The 24,458-nt window shown below is 40.2% G+C and overlaps 1 protein-coding gene across 1 annotated transcript in view; it reads right to left on the bottom strand.

Moving 5' to 3' along the window:
- nup210 (nucleoporin 210) overlaps positions 1-24,458 on the bottom strand; it is a 178,097-nt gene that overhangs the window by 30,127 nt on the left and 123,512 nt on the right. Inside the window, 5 exon segments of the mRNA XM_034172768.1 lie at positions 6,688-6,863; positions 20,945-21,078; positions 21,081-21,118; positions 21,308-21,377; positions 21,380-21,398. Coding sequence (XP_034028659.1) covers positions 6,688-6,863; positions 20,945-21,078; positions 21,081-21,118; positions 21,308-21,377; positions 21,380-21,398 — 437 coding nt within the window.

Here is a 24,458-nt window from a genome sequence, read left to right as displayed (position 1 = left end):
TCAAGGATGAATGCACCAAAACGGAATGTTGATAGGACTAATATTTTTGGAGAAACGACAAATATCTTTCAACACTGAACAATGGACGTTGCTAGCTACATTCTGGACTCATGCCATTCCAGCAGGGGGCAGTAAATCATCTTTATATTAAAAGCGCAAGTGCGTGATTTTATTTAGTAAGTTCAATGTAAGTCTATAACATAATTGTAAATATGTTGATGGCACAAGAAATTGAACAATTGAAAGAAAAATTTCCTGTACTGTCAACTGTGTCAGTAGCATTTTCCAAGCAGAGGGTCATCCCTTTGAGTCTGGTCTGCTTGAGGGTTCTTCCTCAAATCATCAGAGGGAGTTTTTCCTTACCATTGTCGCTTGTGTGCTTGCTCTAGAGGTTGGTAAGGTTAGACCTTACTTGTGTGAAGCACCTTGAGGCAACTTTGTTGTGATTTGGTGCTATATAAATGAAATAAATTGAAATTCACTCATTTCCATTGTGGTCCATTTAAAAGTCAAATGACAAAATAGAAGTGCCATAATTTCTGGACTATAGAGTGCACCTGAATATTAGCCACACCCGGCAATTTTAAAAAGAAAAAAGAAAATAAGCTACAATTGTCTGTAGCACGGGTCTCCAAGTTCTAACATGAGATATTTACACAGAAAGATGTTAGACAGAAAGATTTTTCACTTTTAATTAAATACCGTAAATGCTTTTTCCACCTGAAGTGTTACATGTAAATATTGACACGCACAACATCCAGCGCGCGTGTGGTGTCTCTGCTCCACACGGGGAACTGAGTAATTTTAACTTTTTCTAACTTTCATTGCGTGCAGCCAGGATCGGATGGAGTCTGTGGTAAATGAGACGTTAATGAGGCGCTGTGACTCTTTCAACTTGATGCGCCAAGATAGAGAACCGGTGTGGAAAGGCGGGGGGAGAAGGCTCCACTCCGCAACTGATTTGATGGCGCAAAGTGCTGGAGAGGGAATTTTCTTCACTAAAATGAACAGGTAAGACCTTGTATTTACACTGTGTTTGAATTTATACCATATGAGGAGCGCAGCTTTCAGGAAATCAATTGACAGCATCAACTGGCGTATTTCAACTTGTGAAAAGCCTGTAAAAATCCATAAATTAGCCGCATCATTGTAAAAGCCGCAGTGTTCAAAGCGTGTGAAAAAAGTAGCGGCTTATAGTCGGGAAATTATGGTAATAATAAAATAAAATAATACAGATTATAATAGTGTGTATATGATAACAAGAACCTAAACAATTTATAAATACATTAAGACAGTAGACTAATTAATTTATTTTGTTTATACAGTGCCAAATCACAACAAAAGCTCCCTTAAGGTGCTTCAAACAAGAAAGGTGTAACATTTCCAACCTCTAGAGCAGGGGTGCCCAAGTTTGGTCCTCAAGATCTACCTTCCTGACACTTAGTTCTCTCCCTGTTTCAACAAACCTGAATCCAATGAAAGACTCGTTAGCAGGCTTTTAATGAGCCTTTCATTGGATTCAAGTGTGTTGGAGCAGGGAGACAACTACGAGTGTCAGGAAGGTGGATCTTGAGGACCGAACTTGGGCACCGCTGCCCTAGAGCAAGCATACAGGCTACAGTGGTAAGGAAAAACTCCCGCTGATGATACTGAGGAAGAAACCTCAAGCAGACCAGACTCAAAGGGGTGACCCACTGCTTAGGCCCTGACAGGTTGCAAGGTTTTTGCAAAGTTTTACAAAGCTGAAGAAACAGAAAATCAAACAACATAATATAAAGAAGGTGAGAAGTCCACACAGGCGTCAGCACCACAGGCAGGGATCATCCAGCGTTCTTCAACCATTAGGAAAATTACAGGATTAACAGGAATGGGTTCTTCTAAAAAATGTTGAGGTCTAAGGTTCTAAAACATTCTGGACTTGCACTCCATTCCAACTCATTATAGAAACTGTGTGTAATTTATTACCACCCTTGAAAAATGTAAGTTACCCATTTCATAAACACTACCCAATCTAGAGCCCATGGATCCACACGGGCAACATGTTAGTTTTAATTAATTACTTTTTATAAAACATACTGATCATCTGCTATCTTTGTGATACAATTTTTCTTTCCATTCAAGTTAAGTTAGAATCACCTTTATTATATCCAAATCAAGTTTGATTATTTGTTCTCAGGTAAATCTTCCATAACATTATTTTTTCCTTTAAGCGCTCTCCCTCTCTTTTTCTGCCTCCTGTAACTTTGCATCTGTTCTCACCAAACAGGGCCAGACTGCTCCCACCTCAACCAAGTAAGAATTGGTAACTTTGAGAATCGAGATACAATAGGAGTTAATTACAGGCTGGCTCTGTCTTAGTCCCAAGCCTATTAGCCCTTCACTATAAAGATTTTGATACTTCCCCCCAAAACTGTCAGGTTCTGGAAATCAAGGTAACAGAATCCATTTATTGTGCAGACAGATACAGGGGTCCTTCATCAGGATTGCAGCAGTGCTCCTGCCTGCCCCACACTCCCATTAATTTTAACTTGCTCACTCACTCAGGTGGAACAAACACGATTTGAAAACAGGAAGGACAAAGAGCCAAGTAAATTGATGTTGTGAAGTCCGAGCATAGGCATCCACTAAACACTGCCACAACCAGGAGTACTGTGGATGCACTAAACATATAAATGTTAGGGCTGTACACACACTATATTATATATCGTAAGTCTCTTAGGCGGCTCCCTTGTTTTTCACTCAGGGTTGCCACAGATCTGCATGTTGATTTTGGTGCAAGATTTCTGCCACACAGAAACAAGCACACTAACCACTTGGCCACCAGCCTTATTCCACAATGGATGAAATTAAGATGTTCAATCTGGAGAGATCTGAAAATGGATATTCATCGACGCTCCCCATCCAACCTGATGGAGCTTGAGAGGTGCTGCAAAGAGGAATGTGCAAAACTGCCAAAAGACAGGTGCACCAAGCTTGTGGCATCATATTCAAGAAGACTTGAGGCTGTAATTGCTGCCAAAGGTGTATCAACAAAGTATTGAGCAAAGGGTGTGAATACTTGTGTACATGTGATTTCTTAGTTTATTTTAAGCAAATTTGCAAAAAACAAAACAAAACAAAAATAACTTTTTTGTGTCATTATGACGTGAGTAGAATTTTAAGAGTAAAAATGAATTTGCTTCATTATGGAATGGGGACAAAGTGAAGTGGTGTGAATTCTTTCCAGATGCACTGTGTCTGTGTACAGATATACATATTTATATAACGGCTGAGTGGATCCTTGTCATTTGATTGGTGCTTTGTATGTCACGTGACATGTACTATTCGTCCAATTTGTCTTGCGTTGCATTTAGAGTGCAATGTGGTTCCTTTTAGTGTGCAAATTCGGTTCCACACGTTTTGACCTGCACACTGCGAACCCCACCCACTAGTGCAGGCAGCGTTTAGTTAAATATGCGGAGTTTGTTTTGCTAACGGATGCTAATTTAACGGCGCTAATTGACGGTGCCAATTCTTTGAACAAACACACACACAAAACAAATCCACTGTGCTGTAAGCCATCTGGAGGTATGAAGAGCTGTTAGGAGGAAGTTAGGAGGAAGTTAGAATGAAAAGCTGGACTAATTTCTGATGTGATTTTTTTTCGCTGCACTGAGGAGCTACAGGCTTTTTTTTTTTTTGTTGGAAGTACACAAATTCAGTGCAATGACACACCAAAATGTAAGTTCCTTTTCTGTTGTTTGTAAATTAATATAAAATGACAAGGATCTGTTTTAGCCATTATATAAAACAATGTTTTTACATTCTTTCAATGGAACAAATATTTCATGAGGTGAAAGCTGGAACATACCATTCAATGAGGCGAAGCCAAGTTGAATGGTATGTTCCAGCTTTCACCTCATGAAATATTCATACCACTGAACTCAAACATTCATTATTTGTGTACATATATATATATATATATATATATATATATATATATATATATATATATATATGAAAACTTTTTCCACATTCATCCCAAATAGATGTGAGAAAAGAGACAAAGATCCATATTATATTAAAGATACATAGATTTGTTTAGTGGTTCTGCCAAAACTCTCGTCACCTCCCCAGTTTGTGTGAATTATTTTGTATGTTTTAGTCAGTTATTAACCCATTCTTAGAAAATTTTGTGAAACTGTTATAAAAGGAAGAACAGTTTAAACTGACTGCAGTTGCATTTGTACAAAATCCACGTAAAGATTTTAAAGAACTGTTTTGAAAATCTAGTCCATTTAAGGGTTATGCCGCAAAACACCGTACCTTGGATGAGGTGTGAAAGTCAGCCCCCACCCCCACATTCAGTTTTGTGGACTGCCAGCCCATGGGATTATGTTAACTTAATTTCATACGCAAGAAACCTCAAATTCCCCTCACTTGAATGATGTATAGAACTTGATAGTGTGAAAAAATAAGCCAAAATTATAGACTTAATGGTGATTATTGCCATATCTGGACTCTAAAATACTTTAATGACTATTGCCAGCTGAACCATTTTTAATAAATTAAATGAGCAACTTCTACCAATGTCATGTTTCAGGTCTATCAAAATACACAGATTCTGTACTTTCACACCAGATGCTATTATTGAATAGCTTTATAGCATTAAAAACACAAAAGATACGACTTCATCTGCATTCATCAGGGTACCAAAGCATGTCTGTGTTGTCATGACAGTGAAAGAATGTTTCTAAGCGATGTAATGACCTTTGCAAGAGAACCACAGCTAAGGAGACAACTCAAGGCTGCAAGCATGGCTGGCAGAGAAGGTCCAAACAATTTTGGGCTATAAAAGCATTGGGGGGTGGGGGAGCAGGGAATGTAGCAGATCTGTTATATCTAATTGTGAATTTGGGGTTTTCCCACAATGCCAAAGCTTGCAGGTGGTATTTGTTTTATCTAAATAATTCCTTCCAATTTTGGGTTTGAAACAAAAGTACACTTACATGTTTGCTTTAAAGAAAAATGAAGGCGCTGCGCTTTTATTTTCTGAAATAATGCTGGAAGTGAATGGTCCATGGTACCGGGAAAAAGGCAACCGACCTACTACCGCAGACATCCGCAGGATAGTGATCACAGGAATTTGACAGAAATTTAAGTATGTTTTAAATACTTTTAATGTATCAATATGAGGGGGCAGCAAACAAAATAAAGTACAGCGAGGAAAAAACAAATTAAATGAGTCCAGCTTTTCATTCTTTCTTTCTTCCTGCTAACAGCCTCCAGACAGTGCAGTGGATTTGTTTTGTGTGTGTGTTACAAGAATTAGCAGCGTCAGTTAGCTCAATGAAATTATGCCTCGGTAGAGTCGTCCCTCGCGTGTGCGCGCGCACACATGCAACCTGGTCAGCGCTTCTGCGTGCGTGTACTACGAAAAAAAAAAAAAAAGACTGTACATCCTCAGTGCAGAGGGCAGGAAAAAAAAAAGAAAAAAAAAAAAAATCACATCAGAAATGAGCCCAGCTTTTCATTCTTTCTTCCTGCTAACAGCCTCCAGACAGAACAGTGGATTCGTTTTGTGTGTGTGTGTGTGCGCGCACATGCATGTTTAGGTGCGCATGCAGAGTGAAATGGTACCAAACGTATGGAATCAAATTTGCACTCTAAATGCAATGAAAAACAAATGGGATGAATTAATCCATGTCATGTGACATAAAAAGCACCAATCAAATGACAAGGATCCACTCAGCCATTTCATATTATATAAACAAAACTTTTTTTGTGGTGTATGAGATGTCTTTCTCTTCTTTTTTGTGGCGTACGGAAGCAACCCCCAATTTCATTGTACCCACTGTACAATGACAATAAAAGACTATTCTATAATAATAATAATTATTATTACTATTATTATTATGATGACGATGATAAGTAGTAGTATGAAAAATGTTTTCAAAAGTGGACCTTTAATCAAAGGGTGTTATAGAAGGCATGTGCCCCCCCACAACACCCTCTTTCCCTCTGGATTCACCCCTGGTTTGCAGTCTGAGCAGGAACAATCAAGAATTTGTGTATTTTTGTGGAAAGTGTGACCTGACTGAGAGGTAAGAAGGTTTTATGAGTGCATTTTACGTTATGTTCAAATTCAGGTTCCTGCTCCCAATGTCCTGAACAATCCTCACATACCTCACTGCCTCTGCCTAATGCACCTCCAAATCTCTTAACATGGCACCCTTTCATAAAGGTTCTCCAAAACAATAAACACTATGAAAACATGTGTTTTTCTTTATACTCTTCCATGAGGCATCTCAAAGTAAACACTGCATCAGTTATTTCTCTATTTGGAATAAAACAAAACTAGCTTGCACTTATGGTGGTCTCTTCTTTTAGCCTTTTCTCAACAACAGTTTGGCACATCAGTGGTACTTTCCACAGCCTTGAACTACTCCTTCCTTTCTGTTGATGTCACAACGTCATTAATCCTTCATTTATCTGGCATTTTCTCCTACTCAAGTTTTCCAGCTTCAGAGTCCATAAGATATCACATTATGAGGCTCACAATCAAAAGCCACGCATTAAGTTTTCAACCATGAAGAAAAAAGCTCCCATCCTTCTTCTTCCTTCAACATATTACCTCCCTAGAAGACATGGAGTCCTGCAATGAAAAACTTAAAACTTAATACAAAAGTGATGTGTAGGAAATGTGACCTGTTTGTGGAGAATGTAAGGAGGGAATTGGAGCTGTGCAGGGCCTGCCCAGTGTAGGCGTGAAAGATGACAGTAAAGGTGAGCACCATGCCCAGAGGGATAGCTGACAGGGTGTCCCTGGTGGATGTGTGGAGAGCCGGACTGGTGCTGAAGCGAACGTATGACACAGGCACCACCTGAGCAATCAAGGGAAAAACCAGTGTCACTGTGAACCAAAACACAATTTAACCCAGAGGGTTCTACGAGGTCTGTGAGAAAAGTAACGGACCTTTTCATTTTTTTTCAAAAACTATATGGATTTGATTCATATGTTTTTACGTCAGCCAAGCTTGAACCTTCGTGCGCATGCATGAGTTTTTCCACGCCTGTCGGTTGCGTCATTCGCCTGTGAGCACGCCTTGTGGGAGGAGTGGTCCAGCCCCTCGTCAGATTTTCATTGTCAGGAAATGGCGGAATGATTTGGGCTTATTTTTCCCATCAGAATTTTTTCAGAAGCTTTTAGAGACAAGCAGCTGGAAACCATTCGAAAAATTTATCTGGCTTTCGGTGAAAATTTTACGGGCTTCACAGAGAATAAGGACTGTTACTACAGCTTTGAGGACGCCCCACAATGGCGCACGGCGCGCCGCGCTCCGAGCCGCCATCGAGAGGCAGAAAACATAACATCATTTCTAAACGGATGGCTGTGTGGAGCTGGGACCGTCGTGTGCAATTTCTCTGGTTATCAAAAGAGCTGGACATCAGCCATTTTCCGTCAGATTTCACTTTTAACAAGAGATTTTGTTATGAAAAGCCGCGCGGAGGCTTCGTGCATCACGACCGATTCGCTGATCGAGCAAGACAAAGGAACACATCCGTTTCGGAGTGCCAGGGGACAAGTTGGGACATGCCCAGCTCTCCACAATTTCTCTTATACAACCCCTGGCAAAAATTATGGAATCACCGGCCTCGGATGATGTTCATTCAGTTGTTTAATTTTGTAGAAAAAAGCAGATCACAGACATGACACAAAACTAAAGTCATTTTAAATGGCAACTTTCTGGCTTTAAGACTACTATAAGAAATCAAGAAAAAAGATTGTGACAGTCAGTAACGGTTACTTTTTTAGACCAAGCAGAGGAAAAACTGCCATAGAGCAGTTTTTGCTCTATGGCAAGATGCATTATCATCTTGAAAAATGATTTAATCATCCCCAAACATCCTTTCAATTGTCCAAAATATCAACGTAAACTTGTGCATTTATTGATGATGTAATGACAGCCATCTCCCCAGTGCCTTTACCTGACATGCAGCCCCATATCATTAATAACTGTGGAAATTTACATGTTCTCTTCAGGCAGTCATCTTTATAAATCTCATTGGAACGGCACCAAACAAAAGTTCCAGCATCATCACCTTGCCCAATGCAGATTTGAGATTCATCACTGAATATGACTTTCATCCAGTCATCCACAGTCCACGATTGCTTTTCCTTAGCCCATTGTAACCTTGTTTTTTTCTGTTTAGGTGTTAATGATGGCTTTTGTTTAGCTTTTCTGTATGTAAATCCCATTTCCTTTAGGCGGTTTCTTACAGTTCGGTCACAGATGTTGACTCCAGCTTCCTTCCATTCGTTCCTCATTTGTTTTGTTGTGCATTTTTCGATTTTTTTGACATATTGCTTTAAGTTTTCTGTCTTGACGCTTTGATGTCTTCCTTGGTCTACCAGTATGTTTGCCTTTAACAACCTTCCCATCTTGTTTGTATTTGGTCCAGAGTTTAGACACAGCTGACTGTGAACAACCAACATCTTTTGCAACATTGCATGATGATTTACCCTCTTTTAAGAGTTGATAATCCTCTCCTTTGTTTCAATTGACATCTCTCGTGTTGGAGCCATGATTCATGTCAGTCCACTTGGTGGCAACAGCTCTCCAAGGTGTGATCACTCCTTTTTAGATGCAGACTAACGAGCAGATCTGATATGATGCAGGTGTTAGTTTTGGGGATGAAAATTTACAGGGTGATTCCATAATTTTTTCCTCAGAATTGAGTGATTCCATATTTTTTTCCTCTGCTTGGTCTAAAAAAGTAACTGTTACTGACTGCCACAATCTTTTTTTCTTGATTTCTTAAAGTGTTACTTAAAGCTAGAAAGTTGCCATTTGAAATGACTTTAGTTTTGTGTCATGTCTGTGATCTGCTTTTTTTTCTACAAAATTAAACAACTGAATGAACATCCTCCGAGGCCGGTGATTCCATAATGTTTGCCAGGGGTTGTACTCACTGGGCTGGTAAGCATTGAAAGCCGAGATAGGTATGTTCCAACTTGTCCCCTGGCACCCCGAAACGGAGGTGTTATTTGTCTCGCACGATCAGCGAATTGGTCCTGTCGCGTGAAGCCTCCGCGCGGCTTTCCATGATAAAATCTTTTGTTAAAAGTGAAATCTGCCGGAAAATGGCTGATGTCCAGTTCTTGTGATAATCAGAGAAATTGCACACGACAGTCCCGGCTCCACACAGCCATCCGTTTAGAAATGATCTGGTGTTTTCTGCCTCTCGATGGCGGCTCGGAGCGCGGCACGCTGTGCGCCATTGTAGGACGTCCTTAAAGCTGTAGTAACAGTCCTTATTCTCTGTGAAGCCCGTAAAATTTTTCACCGAAAGCCAGATAAATTTTTCGAATGGTTTCCAGCTGTTTGTCTCTAACAGTTTCTGAAAAATTTCTGATGGAAAAAAAGCCCAAATCATTCCACCATTTCCTCGCAATGAAACAACGACGAGGGGGGTGGACCAGTGCTCACTCAAAGCGTGCTCACATGCGAATTACGCAACCAACAGGCGTGGAAAAACTCACGCATGCACATGAAGGTTTAAGCTTGGCTGACGTAAAAACATATGAATCAAATCCATATAGTTTTTGAAAAAAAATAAAAAAGGTACGATAGTTTTCTCACAGACCTCGTAACAAGATACAGAAAAGATTTTTGTTTCTATGAGTTCAAGTTAATCAATCCAAACCATTATCTTTCTCCAGTCTTTTTGAAAATAAAGACAATCATTAAAGTAAAATCAAAGTTTCTCTAAAGTTAGTTAGGAAGTATGCTTTGTCATAACATACATTTCTAGCCTGTAATATTTTTTTTAAATTATCGCAATGTGAACCTTCTGACAACTAACATTGTGAAAAACAGCTACATTTTTTTTAAAGGACATGTCGCACTGAAATTATAACAATTTAGATTTAGACCAGGGGTGGCCAAGTTCGGTCCTCGAGAGCCACCTTCCTGACACTCTTAGTTGTGTCCCTGCTCCAACACACCTGAATCCGATGAAAGACTCGTTAGCAGACTTTTAATGAGCCTTTCATTGGATTCAGGTGTGTTGGAGCAGGGACACAACTAAGAGTGTCAGGAAGGTGGCTCTCGAGAACCGAACTTGGCCACCCCTGATTTAGACTGTTAGTGACCATCCGATGATCCAACGGGATTACTCTGTGCACTTCCGTAACCGGTTTCAAAGTATACGGCATTGTACTCATGAGTACTCTGGTGTTTCCGACAAGTAACGTAGCTACATGAAGCGTCCCACTGTGCGCTTTAATGGAATGTAGCTGGTAACGTTAAGAACAGAGGCAAAAATTAATTCCAAAGTTTACGTAAGTGTGATGTTGTGTTATGATGACTTGTTTTTAAGTGAAATCTGTTCACTTTGATGCAGTCACGGTAAAAGCTGCAGCCCCGAGAAGGTTTCTGTGTACCTGCACGGCCATGAGTCATAAACACCACCTGTCAATAACATCCTCTGCTCCAGCTTCAAATTCACACTCGAAGCAAAAGCTTGCCACAAAACACAATCAATCAATCAATTTTTTTATATAGCGCCAAATCACAACAAACAGTTGCCCCAAGGCGCTTTATATTGTAAGGCAAGGCCATACAATAATTATGTAAAACCCCAACGGTCAAAACGACCCTCTGTGAGCAAGCACTTGGCTACAGTGGGAAGGAAAAACTCCCTTTTAACAGGAAGAAACCTCCAGCAGAACCAGGCTCAGGGAGGGGCAGTCTTCTGCTGGGACTGGTTGGGGCTGAGGGAGAGAACCAGGAAAAAAGACATGCTGTGGAGGGGAGCAGAGATCGATCACTAATGATTAAATGCAGAGCGGTGCATACAGAGCAAAAAGAGAAAGAAACAGTGCATCATGGGAACCCCCAGGCAGTCTACATCTATAGCAGCATAACTAAGGGATGGTTCAGGGTCACCTGATCCAGCCCTAACTATAAGCTTTAGCAAAAAGGAAAGTTTTAAGCCTAATCTTAAAAGTAGAGAGGGTGTCTGTCTCCCTGATCTGAATTGGGAGCTGGTTCCACAGGAGAGGAGCCTGAAAGCTGAAGGCTCTGCCTCCCATTCTACTCTTACAAACCCTAGGAACTACAAGTAAGCCTGCAGTCTGAGAGCGAAGCGCTCTATTGGGGTGATATGGTACTACAAGGTCCCTAAGATAAGATGGGACCTGATTATTCAAAACCTTATAAGTAAGAAGAAGAAATTTAAATTCTATTCTAGAATTAACAGGAAGCCAATGAAGAGAGGCCAATATGGGTGAGATATGCTCTCTCCTTCTAGTCCCCGTCAGTACTCTAGCTGCAGCATTTTGAATTAACTGAAGGCTTTTTAGGGAACTTTTAGGACAACCTGATAATAATGAATTACAATAGTCCAGCGTAGAGGAAATAAATGCATGAATTAGTTTTTCAGCATCACTCTGAGACAAGACCTTTCTGATTTTAGAGATATTGCGTAAATGCAAAAAAGCAGTCCTACATATTTGTTTAATATGCGCTTTGAATGACATATCCTGATCAAAAATGACTCCAAGATTTCTCACAGTATTACTAGAGGTCAGGGTAATGCCATCCAGAGTAAGGATCTGGTTAGACACCATGTTTCTAAGATTTGTGGGGCCAAGTACAATAACTTCAGTTTTATCTGAGTTTAAAAGCAGGAAATTAGAGGTCATCCATGGCTTTATGTCTGTAAGACAATCCTGCAGTTTAGCTAATTGTTGTGTGTCCTCTGGCTTCATGGATAGATAAAGCTGGGTATCATCTGCGTAACAATGAAAATTTAAGCAATACCATCTAATAATACTGCCTAAGGGAAGCATGTATAAAGTGAATAAAATTGGTCCTAGCACAGAACCTTGTGGAACTCCATAATTAACTTTAGTCTGTGAAGAAGATTCCCATTTACATGAACAAATTGTAATCTATTAGACAAATATGATTCAAACCACCGCAGCGCAGTGCCTTTAATACCTATGGCATGCTCTAATCTCTGTAATAAAATTTTATGGTCAACAGTATCAAAGCAGCACTGAGGTCTAACAGAACAAGCACAGAGATGAGTCCACTGTCCGAGGCCATAAGAAGATCATTTGTAACCTTCACTAATGCTGTTTCTGTACTATGATGAATTCTAAAACCTGACTGAAACTCTTCAAATAGACCATTCCTCTGCAGATGATCAGTTAGCTGTTTTACAACTACCCTTTCAAGAATTTTTGAGAGAAAAGGAAGGTTGGAGATTGGCCTATAATTAGCTAAGATAGCTGGGTCAAGTGATGGCTTTTTAAGTAATGGTTTAATTACTGCCACCTTAAAAGCCTGTGGTACATAGCCAACTAACAAAGATAGATTGATCATATTTAAGATTGAAGCATTAAATAATGGTAGGGCTTCCTTGAGCAGCCTGGTAGGAATGGGGTCTAATAAACATGTTGATGGTTTGGATAAAGTAACTAATGAAGTTATCTCAGACAGAACAATCGGAGAGAAAGAGTCTAACCAAATACCGGCATCACTGAAAGCAGCCAAAGATAATGATACGTCTTTGGGATGGTTATGAGTAATTTTTTCTCTAATAGTTAAAATTTTGTTAGCAAAGAAAGTCATGAAGTCATTACTAGTTAAAGTTAATGGAATACTCAGCTCAATAGAGCTCTGACTCTTTGTCAGCCTGGCTACAGTGCTGAAAAGAAACCTGGGGTTGTTCTTATTTTCTTCAATTAGTGATGAGTAGAAAGATGTCCTAGCTTTACGGAGGGCTTTTTTATAGAGCAACAGACTCTTTTTCCAGGCTAAGTGAAGATCTTCTAAATTAGTGAGACGCCATTTCCTCTCCAACTTACGGGTTATCTGCTTTAAGCTACGAGTTTGTGAGTTATACCAAGGAGTCAGGCACTTCTGATTTAAAGCTGTCTTTTTTAGAGGAGCTACAGCATCCAAAGTTGTCTTCAATGAGGATGTAAAACTATTGACGAGATACTCTATCTCACTTACAGAGTTTAGGTAGCTACTCCGCACTGTGTTGGTATATGGCATTAGAGAACATAAAGAAGGAATCATATCCTTAAACCTAGTACAGCGCTTTCTGAAAGACTTCTAGTGTAATGAAACTTATTCCCCACTGCTGGGTAGTCCATCAGAGTAAATGTAAATGTTATTAAGAAATGATCAACAGAAGGGAGTTTTCAGGGAATACTGTTAAGTCTTCTATTTCCATACCATAAGTCAGAACAAGATCTAAGATATGATTAAAGTGGTGGGTGGACTCATTTACTTTTTGAGCAAAGCCAATTAGAGTCTAATAATAGATTAAATGCAGTGTTGAGGCTGTCATTCTCAGCATCTGTGTGGATGTTAAATCGCCCACTATAATTATCTTATCTGAGCTAAGCACCAAGTCAGACAAAAGGTCTGAAAATTCACAGAGAAACTCACAGTAACGACCAGGTGGACGATAGATAATAACAAATAAAACTGGTTTTTGGGACTTCCCAATTTGGATGGACAAGACTAAGAGTGAAGCTTTCAAATGAATTAAAGCTCTGTCTGGGTTTTGATTAATTAATAAGATGGAATGGAAGATTGCTGCTAATCCTCCAGCCCGGCCCGTGCTCGAGCATTCTGACAGTTAGTGTGACTCGGGGGCGTTGACTCATTTAAACTAACATATTCATCCTGCTGTAACCAGGTTTCTGTAAGGCAGAATAAATCAATATGTTGATTCAATTATTATATCATTACCAACAGGACTTAGAAAGAGAGAGACTAATGTTTAATAGACCACATTTAACTGTTTTAGTCTGTGGTGCAGTTGAAGGTGCTATATCTTTTTTCTTTTTGAATTTTTATGCTTAAATAGATTTTTGCTGGTTATTGGTAGTCTGGGAGCAGGCACCGTCTCTACGGGGATGAGGTAATGAGGGATGGCAGGGGGGAGAGAAGCTGCAGAGAGGTGTGTAAGACTACAACTCTGCTTCCTTGGTCCCAAACCTGATAGTCACCGGTTTGGAGGATTTAAGAAATTGGCCAGATTTCTAGAAATGAGAGCTGCTCCATCCAAGTGGGAATGGATGCCGTCTCTCCTAACAAGACCAGGTTTTCCCCAGAAGCTTTGCCAATTATCTATGAAGCCCACCTCATTTTTTGGGACACCAATCAGACAGACAGCAATTCAAGGAGATCATGCGGCTAAACATGTCACTCCCGGTCTGATTGGGGAGGGGCCCAGAGAAAATTACAGAGTCCGACATTGTTTTTGCAAAGTTACACACCGATTTAATGTTAATTTTAGTGACCTCCAATTGGCGTAACCGGGTGTCATTACTGCCGACGTGAATTACAATCTTACCAAATTCATGCTTAGCCTTAGCCAGCAGTTTCAAATTTCCTTCAATGTCGCCTGCTCTGGCCCCCGGAAGACAATTGACTATGGTTGCTGGTGTCGCTAACTTCACATTTCTCAAAACAGAGTCGCCAATAACCAGAGTTTGGTCCTCGGCGGGTGTGTCGTCGAGTGGGGAATAACGGTTAGAGATGTGAACAGGTTGGCGGGGTACATGGGGCTTCTGTTTAGGGCTACGCTTCCTCCTCACAGTCACCCAGTCGGCCTGCTTTCCCGGCTGCTCGGGATCTGCCAGGGGGTAACTAACGGCGGCTAAGCTACCTTGGTCCGCACCGACTTACAGGGGCCTGGCTAGCTGTAGAATTTTCCACGGTGCGGAGCCGAGTCTCCAATTCGCCCAGCCTGGCCTCCAAAGCTACGAATAAGCTACACTTATTACAAGTACCGTACTGCTAAAGGAGGCCGAGGAATACTAAACATTTCACACCCAGAGCAGAAAAAAGTGCGGGAGAGACAGGAGAAGCCGCCATGCTAAATCGGCTACGAGCCTAGTAGCTACGCTAAGCTAGCGGATTCCTAAAAACCGCAAAGTGAATAATGTGTAAATAATTTAGAGGTGATTCAGCAGAAGGAGTGCTTAGTTAAGGCCACGTAAAGCATTATACTGGGAAACAAATCGTAATCTAGATAATAGATCATCTAACTGCGCAGATTAAACAGCTAACAGATACAGAAAAACACAATAGGTGTAAAATCCTGACTCACCATGTTATAGATTTAATTCCAAATGTAAACTCATGATAAAAGAAGCACACACACTTGCCGGCTCCAGCTTCACCTCTCTCACGATTGTGGCATGTTAAACACGAAGGTTATGCCTATATCTACGGTTCTAAGAATCAGAATCGGGAAACTGTACGGCGACCATTTTTTCGGCTTTGCTGATTATTGTTGTGTTTACCTCGAGCAGCGGACCGTTTACCGGCTCCTGTTTGGTGTAATTAGCACAGTTTGTGACTGGCTTTTGTACATGGAGATGTCCCCACATCCATGTCCACAGCTTCAGTTAACCAGCATCCAAAACAGCGTGTCACACACTTTAGGTTCCAAAATCGGACACTGAAAAAGTTAAGAGTTTCGGGGTGAAGTGTGTCGTCTCACTTTCGAACGGCAGCTCAGAAGCTTCGCTTTCGGATGGAGAGGGTTCATTTGCCTCTGTCTGTCAGTCATGGGACGCTTCTGTTTTAATAATAAGTGTGTCACACACTGAAAAATGCAGAGAATTGCTGAGTGAAACGTTTTCCAGAAATCCACCTGCTAATGTTCAGAGTGAAAGGAATAAAATACAGAGATCACTAATTATTAGCATGTGTGCAGAAAGACAATCATGAGTACTTTTATGTTGTCTTGCAAACTGCAATGTTAAAAAATGTGAGACATGTCCTTTAACCCTACCTCATGGTATTTACTACATGTAAATGAAAATCTATTTACTTTGGCACCATTTCACTTCAGACCATCATGCTCATACAATCTATTAAGCCACAACATATTAAACCCCATTAAGTTGCAATAATGTGCAATGTGTGACCTTTAGTGACCTCCAATCGGAGGTCACTAAAATTAACATTGAATCAGTGTGTAACTTTGCAAAAACAATGTCGGACTCTGTAGTTTTCTCTGGGCCCCTCCCCAATCGGACCGGGAGTGACATGTTTAGCCACATGTTCTCCTTGAATTGCTGGCTGTCTGAGTGGTGTCCAAAAAATGAGGTGGCTTCATAGATAACTGGCAAAGGCTTCTGGGGAAAACCTGGTCTTGTTAGGAGAGACGGCATCCATCCCACTTTGGATGGAGCAGCTCTCATTTTCTAGAAATCTGGCCAATTTCTAAATCCTCCAAACCTGTGACATACCAGGGTTGGGACCAGGAAGCAGAGTTGTAAGCTTACACACCTCTCTGCAGCTTCTCTCCCCGCCATCCCCTCATTACCCCATCCCCGTAGAGACGGTGGCTGCTCCCAGACCACCAATAACCAGAAAAAATCTATTTAAGCATACAAATTCAAAAAGAAAAAATAATATAGCACCTTCAACTGCACCACAGACTAAAACATTTAAATGTGGTCTATTAACTTTAGGTCTCTCTCTTCTAAGTCCCTGTTAGTAAATTATATAATAATTGATCAACATATTGATTTATTCTGCCTTACAGAAACCTGGTTACAGCAGGATGAATATGTTAGTTTAAATGAGTCAACACTCCCGAGTCACACTAACTGCCAGAATGCTCGTAGCATGGGCCGAGGCGGAGGATTAGCAGCAATCTTCCATTCCAGCTTATTAATTAATCAAAAACCCAGACAGAGCTTTAATTCATTTGAAAGCTTGACTCTTAGTCTGTCCATCCAAATTGGAAGTCCCAAAAACCAGTTTTATTTGTTATCTATCGTCCACCTGGTCGTTACTGTGAGTTTCTCTGTGAATTTTCAGACCTTTTGTCTGACTTAGTGCTTAGCTCAGATAAGATAATTATAGTGGGCGATTTTAACATCCACACAGATGCTGAGAATGACAGCCTCAACACTGCTTTTAATCTATTATTAGACTCAATTGGCTTTGCTCAAAATGTAAATGAGTCCACCTACCACTTTAATCATATCTTAGATCTTGTTCTGACTTATGGTATAGAAATTGAAGACTTAACAGTATTCCCTGAAAACTCCCTTCTGTCTGATCATTTCTTAATAACATTTACATTTACTCTGATGGACTACCCAGCAGTGGTGAATAAGTTTCATTACACTAGAAGTCTTTCAGAAAGCGCTGTAACGAGTTTAAGGATATGATTCCTTCTTTATGTTCTCTAATGCATATACCAACACAGTGCAGAGTAGCTACCTAAACTCTGTAAGTGAGATAGAGTATCTCGTCAATAGTTTTGACAATCCTCATTGAAGACAACTTTGGATGCTGTAACTCCTCTGAAAAAGAGAGCTTTAAATCAGAAGTGCCTGACTCCATGGTATAACTCACAAACTCGCAGCTTAAAGCAGATAACCCGTAAGTTTGGAGGAGGAAATGGCATCACACTAATTTAGAAGATCTTGCACTTAGCCTGGAAAAAGAGTCTGTTGCTCTATAAAAAAAGCCCTCCGTAAAGCTAGGATATCTTACTACTCATCACTAATTGAAGAAAATAAGAACAACCCCAAGGTTTCTTTTCAGCACGTAGCCAGGCTGACAAAGAGTCAGAGCTCTATTGAGCCGAGTATTCCTTTAACTTTTAACTAGTAATGACTTCATGACTTTCTTTGCTAATAAATTTTAACGATTAGAAAAAAATTACTCATAACCATCCCAAAGACGTATCGTTATCTTTGGCTGCTTTCAGTGATGACGGTATTTGGTTAGACTCTTTCTCTCAGATTGTCTGAGTTATTTTCATTAGTTACTTCATCAAACCATCAACATGTCTATTAGACCCCCATTCCTACCAGGCTGCTCAAGGAAGCCCTACCATTATTTAATGCCTCGATCTTAATATGATCAATCTATCTTTATTAGTTGGCTATGTACTACAGGCTTTTAAGGTGGCAGTAATTAAACCATTACTTAAAAAGCCATCACTTGACCCAGCTATCTTAGCTAATTATAGGCCAATCTCCAACCTTCCTTTTCTCTCAAAAAGTCTTGAAAGGGTAGTTGTAAACAGCTAACTGATCATCTGCAGAGGAATGGTCTATTTGAAGAGTTTCAGTCAGGTTTTAGAATTCATCATAGTACAGAAACAGCATTAGTGAAGGTTACAAATGATCTTCTTATGGCCTCAGACAGTGGACTCATCTCTGTGCTTGTTCTGTTAGACCTCAGTGCTGCTTTTGATACTGTTGACCATTAAATGTTATTACAGAGATTAGAGCATGCCATAGGTATTAAAGGCACTGCGCTGCGGTGGTTTGAATCATATTTATCTAATAGATTACAATTTGTTCATGTAAATGGGGAATCTTCTTCACAGACTAAGGTTAATTATGGAGTTCCACAAGGTTCTGTGCTAGGACCAATTTTATTCACTTATACATGCTTCCCTTAGGCAGTATTATTAGACAGCATTGCTTAAATTTCATTGTTATGCAGATGATACCCAGCTTTATCTATCCATGAAGCCAGAGGGACACACACCAATTAGCTAAACTGCAGGATTGTCTTACAGACAAAGACATGGATGACCTCTAATTTCCTGCTTTAAACTCAGATAAACTGAAGTTATTGTACTTGGCCCCACAAATCTTAGAAAACATGGTGTCTAACCAGATCCTTACTCTGGATGGCCTACCCTGACCTCTAGTAATACTGTGAGAAATCTTGAGAGTCATTTTTGATCAGGATATGTCATTCAAAGCGCATATTAAACAACTAGTAGGACTGCTTTTTTGCATTTACGCAATATCTCTAAATTAGAAAGGTCTTGTCTCAGAGTGATGCTGAAAACTAATTCATGCATTTATTTCCTCTAGGCTGGACTATTGTAATTTCATTATTATCAGGTTGTCCTAAAAGTACCCTGAAAAGCCTTCAGTTAATTCAAAATGCTGCAGCTAGAGTACTAACGGGGACTAGAAGGAGAGAGCATATCTCACCCATATTGGCCTCTCTTTATTGGCTTCCTGTTAATTCTAGAATAGAATTTAAAATTCTTCTTCTACTTATAAGGTTTTGAATAATCAGGTCCCATCTTATCTTAGGGACCTCAACGTACCATATCACCCCAATAGAGCGCTTCGCTCTCAGACTGCAGGCTCTTACTTGTAGTTCCTAGGGTTTGTAGAGTAGAATGGGAGGCAGAGCCTTCAGCTTTCAGGCTGTATGCACCACTCTGCATTTAATCATTAGTGACTGATCTCTGCTCCCCTCCACAGCATGTCTTTTTCCTGATTCTCTCCCTCAGCCCCAACCAGTCCCAGCAGAAGACTGCCCCTCCCTGATTCTGCTGTAGGTTTCTTCCTGTTAAAAGGGAGTGTTTTCCTTCCCACTGTCGCCACGTGCTTGCTCACAGGGGGTCGTTTTGACCGTTGGGGTTTTTACGTAATTATTGTATGGCCTTGCCTTACAATATAAAGTGCCTTGGGGCAACTGTTTGTTGTGATTTGGCACTATATAAATAAAATTGATTGATTGAATTGATCTGATTGATAATGGTAATTTGAAACATAAAAAAATTTCAGCAGACTGAAACACCTCAAGTACAGTGTATCCTGGAAGTATTCACAGCACTTCCCTTTTTCTACATTTTTGTTTTGTATTCCAAATGGAGTTAATTCCTTTCCCCCGTCGCTCAAAATTCTACTCACAAGACACCATAATTGCAACATAAAGTTTTATTTTTTATTTTGCCAAATTATCATAAATAAAAACTAAAATCACATGTACATAAGTAGTCACACATTGCACAATACTTTCTTGATGCATCTTTGGTAGCAATTGCAGCCTCAAGTCCTTTTGAATATGATGCCACAACCTTGGCACACCCACCTCTCAAGCTCTTCAGGTTGGATGGGGAGCATCAGTGCTAGTCATTTTCAGATTTCTCCAGAGATGTTAAATCGGATTCAGGTATGGGCTCTGGCTGGGCCACTCGAGAACATTCCTAGAGTTGTCCTGGAGCCACTGCTTTGATATCTTGGCTGTGTGCTTAAGGTCATTGTCATGCCTCAAAGATGAACCGTCACACCAGCACGAGGGTCAAGAGCACTCTGGAGCAGGTTTTTCATCCAGGATGTCTCTGTACATTGCTGCATTCATCTTTCCCTCAATCCTGACTACTCTCCCAATTACTGCCACTGAATAAACATCCCGACAGCATGGTGCTACCACCACCATGCTTCACTGTGTAAGGTCCTCAGTTTAGACGGGCGGCCAGCTCTAAGAAGACTCCTGGTGGATCCAAACTTCTTCCATTCATGGATGATGGAGGCCACTGTGCTCACTGGGACCTTCAAAGCAGCAGAAGTGTTTCTGTACCCTTCACCAGATTTGTGCCTCGAGACAATCCTGTTTCAAAGGTCTACAGACAATTCCTTTGACTTCATGCTTGGTTTGTGCTGTGACATGCACTGTGGGACGTGTATGTAGTCAGGTGGTGCTTTCCAAATCTGTACAATCAACTGAATTTACCCAGGTGGAAAGGATGATCAGGGAAACAGGATGCACCTGAGCTCAGTTCTGAGCTTCATGGCAAAGGCTGTGATACTTATGTACACGTGATTTCTTAGCCGTTTTTTTTTTTTTTTTTTTAATAAATTTGCGAAAACCTCAAAAACAAACAAACAAAAAAAGCATTATTCACATTGTCATTATGGGGTATTATGTGTAGAAGTTTGAGGAAAAAAAAATATTTTATCCATTTCGGAATAAGCCTGTAACATAAAATGTAGAAACCAGTTGCAGAGCTGTGAATACTTTCTGGAAGCACTATATCTTGTTAAAAACTATAAGCTGGAGTACACCGAATTATTAAAATCCAGTTGTGCACTTTTCATTTTCAACAGCATTACATATTTTCATGAATCATATTTCTTACTGACCTTGACAGCAAGTGTAAGAGTCTGATTGACACCAAAGGACTCCTGAGAGGTGACCAGCAGAGATGAAGAGCCAGTGACAGAACCAGAAGAGAGGAGGCCTTTATCATCCACGTGAGCAACAACAGCCTGGTCAGGCAATCCTGCATCTGGTAGGAGAGTGCACCTACACCATCCCTATTAGCACACCATTGGAATTACAAAACTTTAATATCCTGAGTCATGCACATTTTTGTTTGAGTCGAGCACCTGTGCAGTGACACTTGTCGACGAACTCCCTGCATTTGCAGTCAACTCAGAAAACAGCACTGAGGTTTCAATTATGCCAGAAAGAAATTATCACTGTGCACATAAATTGTCACTTGCCTGTTAGTTTGGAGTTTGAGGACAGAGTTGGGAGCCATTAGTATCTCTTCAGCCTCGACTTCAGGATTATCATGTGAAGCTTGTCATAAACCTTGATCAAAGAAGCAAGATGAAAACTCCTTAATGAGACGACTGTCTTTTGATGTGTCCGACACTTGTGTCATGTTTTGGTTGAAAGAGATATCAAACAATACATTCAATTTCTTCTAATTTGCAGTTTTATCACTCTGCAAACTTAGGCGAACATTACCTTAAAGCTCAGTAGCTTCAGCAATCTGTTGTCTTTAATGCCAACTTTCACACTGGTTTTTTTTTTTTTTGGCAATACTGGTGCCAAAAATATACTCCAAATAACATAAAGGCAAAAAACCCCAACTAAAGCAAACTTGAAGGTCAAATGGAACAACTTACAGACTTATATAAAATATACAACAAATCTGCAAAACGTCATAAATCAACCAACCCCTATTACAAGAAAAGCAACATTGGTGCAAAATAAAATTTTGAGATAGTATGGCCTAGAGAAACCAGTAAAAATCAAATAAAAAATATTAAGAGTACAAACCCCAAAATATTAGACAAAAGATGTACAGAATTTATAAGACCTTTTAATTCTAAGTGCTTTTAAAGTAAATTTTAGTTATAACAGAGTGATTTCAATGAAGTATTTCATATTGCTTTTACGAGTGTTAAAAAAAGATCAGAATATATGTGAAGGAGCTCAGAAAAAAAAGAGCTTTGAGATACCCCCCCCCCCACCCCCCCCGAAACATGATCCAAAGTATTCTGTGTACAGCTCTGTAGTTCGTTCCCGTTCGTATTTATAGCCCCTTCACACATAGTATAAAGTTTGGACGAAGTCTGGACGGCGTTTGGACAAAAATGTCAAAACAGCGTGAAACAGTTTGAAATTAGAGCATGAAACATCGCGCACGAACACTGCACCGATGAGCAGGTATGCACGAACTCGGAGCGAGAGCTTGTGCACGCACCGGTGTCCGTCGAGCAGGAACAATGCGAGGTGTACCACATGGTGCCACTTATGTGGAATAAATAGAAAATAAAAACCCGCTGGTACCTGTGGGACCACATCGCGCTGCTTACGTGGAATAATAATAATAAAAAACACCACCACGCGAACTTGGCACCTTTCAAAAGCTCCGATTACCAGTCAGAGACTTACCACTGAGCTACAGAGCTGTTCTTTGAAAGCTGCGGGAAGCTGCCTCATATCAGCAGGACAGTGAGTATTACAAAACAATTAAAGTGGATATGACACCTAAAAAATTAGGTAAAACTGATATAAATATCAAAATATACATACAGCATAGTAAGTTGAAAGTGGTTTTAATGATTATCATTGAGAAATAAAGTTGTACAGTTTCTCAAAAGTGTGTTTCTTGGAAAGCGCGCTGGTAGCGTTCCATCAGCGGTCACGTGATGCCGTGACGTCACAGAATGTAGAGTCCCGTCTTTGTCTGTTAGATTAACACAGGAACAGATGGACCTCAGCATGGACAGTGATGAGATAAAGAACATTTCTGACTCCTCTTCAAGTGGGATTATTTCTGACTCGGATCCTGAGGATGGCGCAGCAGTGATTAGACCTACAGATTGGAGCCGTATCTTTCGGACAAACATTCAAACAGGAGCATTCTGGCATGGAAAATAATGCCGACGGTGTTTATGGTGTAGCCAAAGCAGAGGCAAGAGACGTGCCAATTCCAATGGATTTTGAAAGGCTGCAGAATATGGAATGGTAAGGTAGGCTTTGATTTTTGTTGCTGCTGTTTGTAACACTAATTACTGTATAGCATTTTCGATTTGAGCATCTGTTTACTGCCTTTGTTATTGTTCCAGAAGCCGTGACAGTGGTAGCTACAACCCATGGCAAAAATTATGGAATCACCGGCCTCGGAGGATGTTCATTCAGTTGTTTAATTTTGTAGAAAAAAGCAGATCACAGACATGACACAAAACTAAAGTCATTTCAAATGGCAACTTTCTGGCTTTAAGAAACACTATAAGAAATCAGGAAAAAAAAATTGTGGCAGTCAGTAACGGTTACTTTTTAGACCAAGCAGAGGGAAAAAATATGGACTCACTCAATTCTGAGGAAAAAAATTATGGAATCACCCTGTAAATTTTCATCCCCAAATCTAACACCTGCATCAAATCATATCTGCTCGTTAGTCTGCATCTAAAAAGGAGTGATCACACTGTGGAGAGCTGTTGCACCAAGTGGACTGACATGAATCATGGCTCCAACACGAGAGATGTCATTGAAACAAAGGAGAGGATTATTAAACTCTAAAAGAGGGTAAATCATCACGCAATGTTGCAAAAGATGTTGGTTGTTCACAGTCAGCTGTGTCTAAACTCTGGACCAAATACAAACAACATGGGAAGGGTTGTTAAAGGCAAACATACTGGTAGACCAAGGAAGACATCAAAGCGTCAAGACAAGAAAACTTAAAGCAATATGTCTCAAAAATCGAAAATGCACAACAAAACAAATGAGGAATGAATGGGAGGAAACTGGAGTCAACTCTGTGACGAACTGTAAAAAAACGCTAAAGGAATGGGATTTACATACAGAAAAAGCTAAACGAAGCCATCATTAACACCTAAACAGAAAAAAACAAGGTTACAATGGGCTAAGGAAAGCAATCGTGGACTGTGGATGACTGGAATGAAAGTCATATTCAGTGATGAATCTCGAATCTGCATTGGTGCAAGGTGATGATGCTTGGAACTTTTGTTTGGTGCTGTTCCAATGAGATTTATAAAGGTGACTGCCTGAAGAAAACGTAAATTTCCACAGTCATTGACGATATGGGGCTGCATGTCAGGTAAAGGCACTGGGAGATGGCTGTCATTACATTATCAATAAATGCACAAGTTTACGTTGATATTTTGGACACTTTTCTTATCCCATCAATTGAAAGGATGTTTGGGGATGATGAAATCATTTTTCAAGATGATAATGCATCTTGCCATACAGCAAAAACTGTGAAAACATTCCTTGCAAAAAGACACATAGGGTCAATGTCATGGCTTGCAAATAGTCCGGATCTTAATCCAATTGAAAATCTTTGGTGGAAGTTGAAGAAAATGGTCCATGACAAGGCTCCAACCTGCAAAGCTGATC

The sequence above is a fragment of the Thalassophryne amazonica genome, chromosome 6 (genome assembly GCF_902500255.1).
Source record: "Thalassophryne amazonica chromosome 6, fThaAma1.1, whole genome shotgun sequence".
NCBI lineage: Eukaryota > Metazoa > Chordata > Actinopteri > Batrachoidiformes > Batrachoididae > Thalassophryne > Thalassophryne amazonica.
Note: the sequence above shows the minus strand (reverse complement) of the source record. Positions and strands in the feature narration are given on the sequence as shown.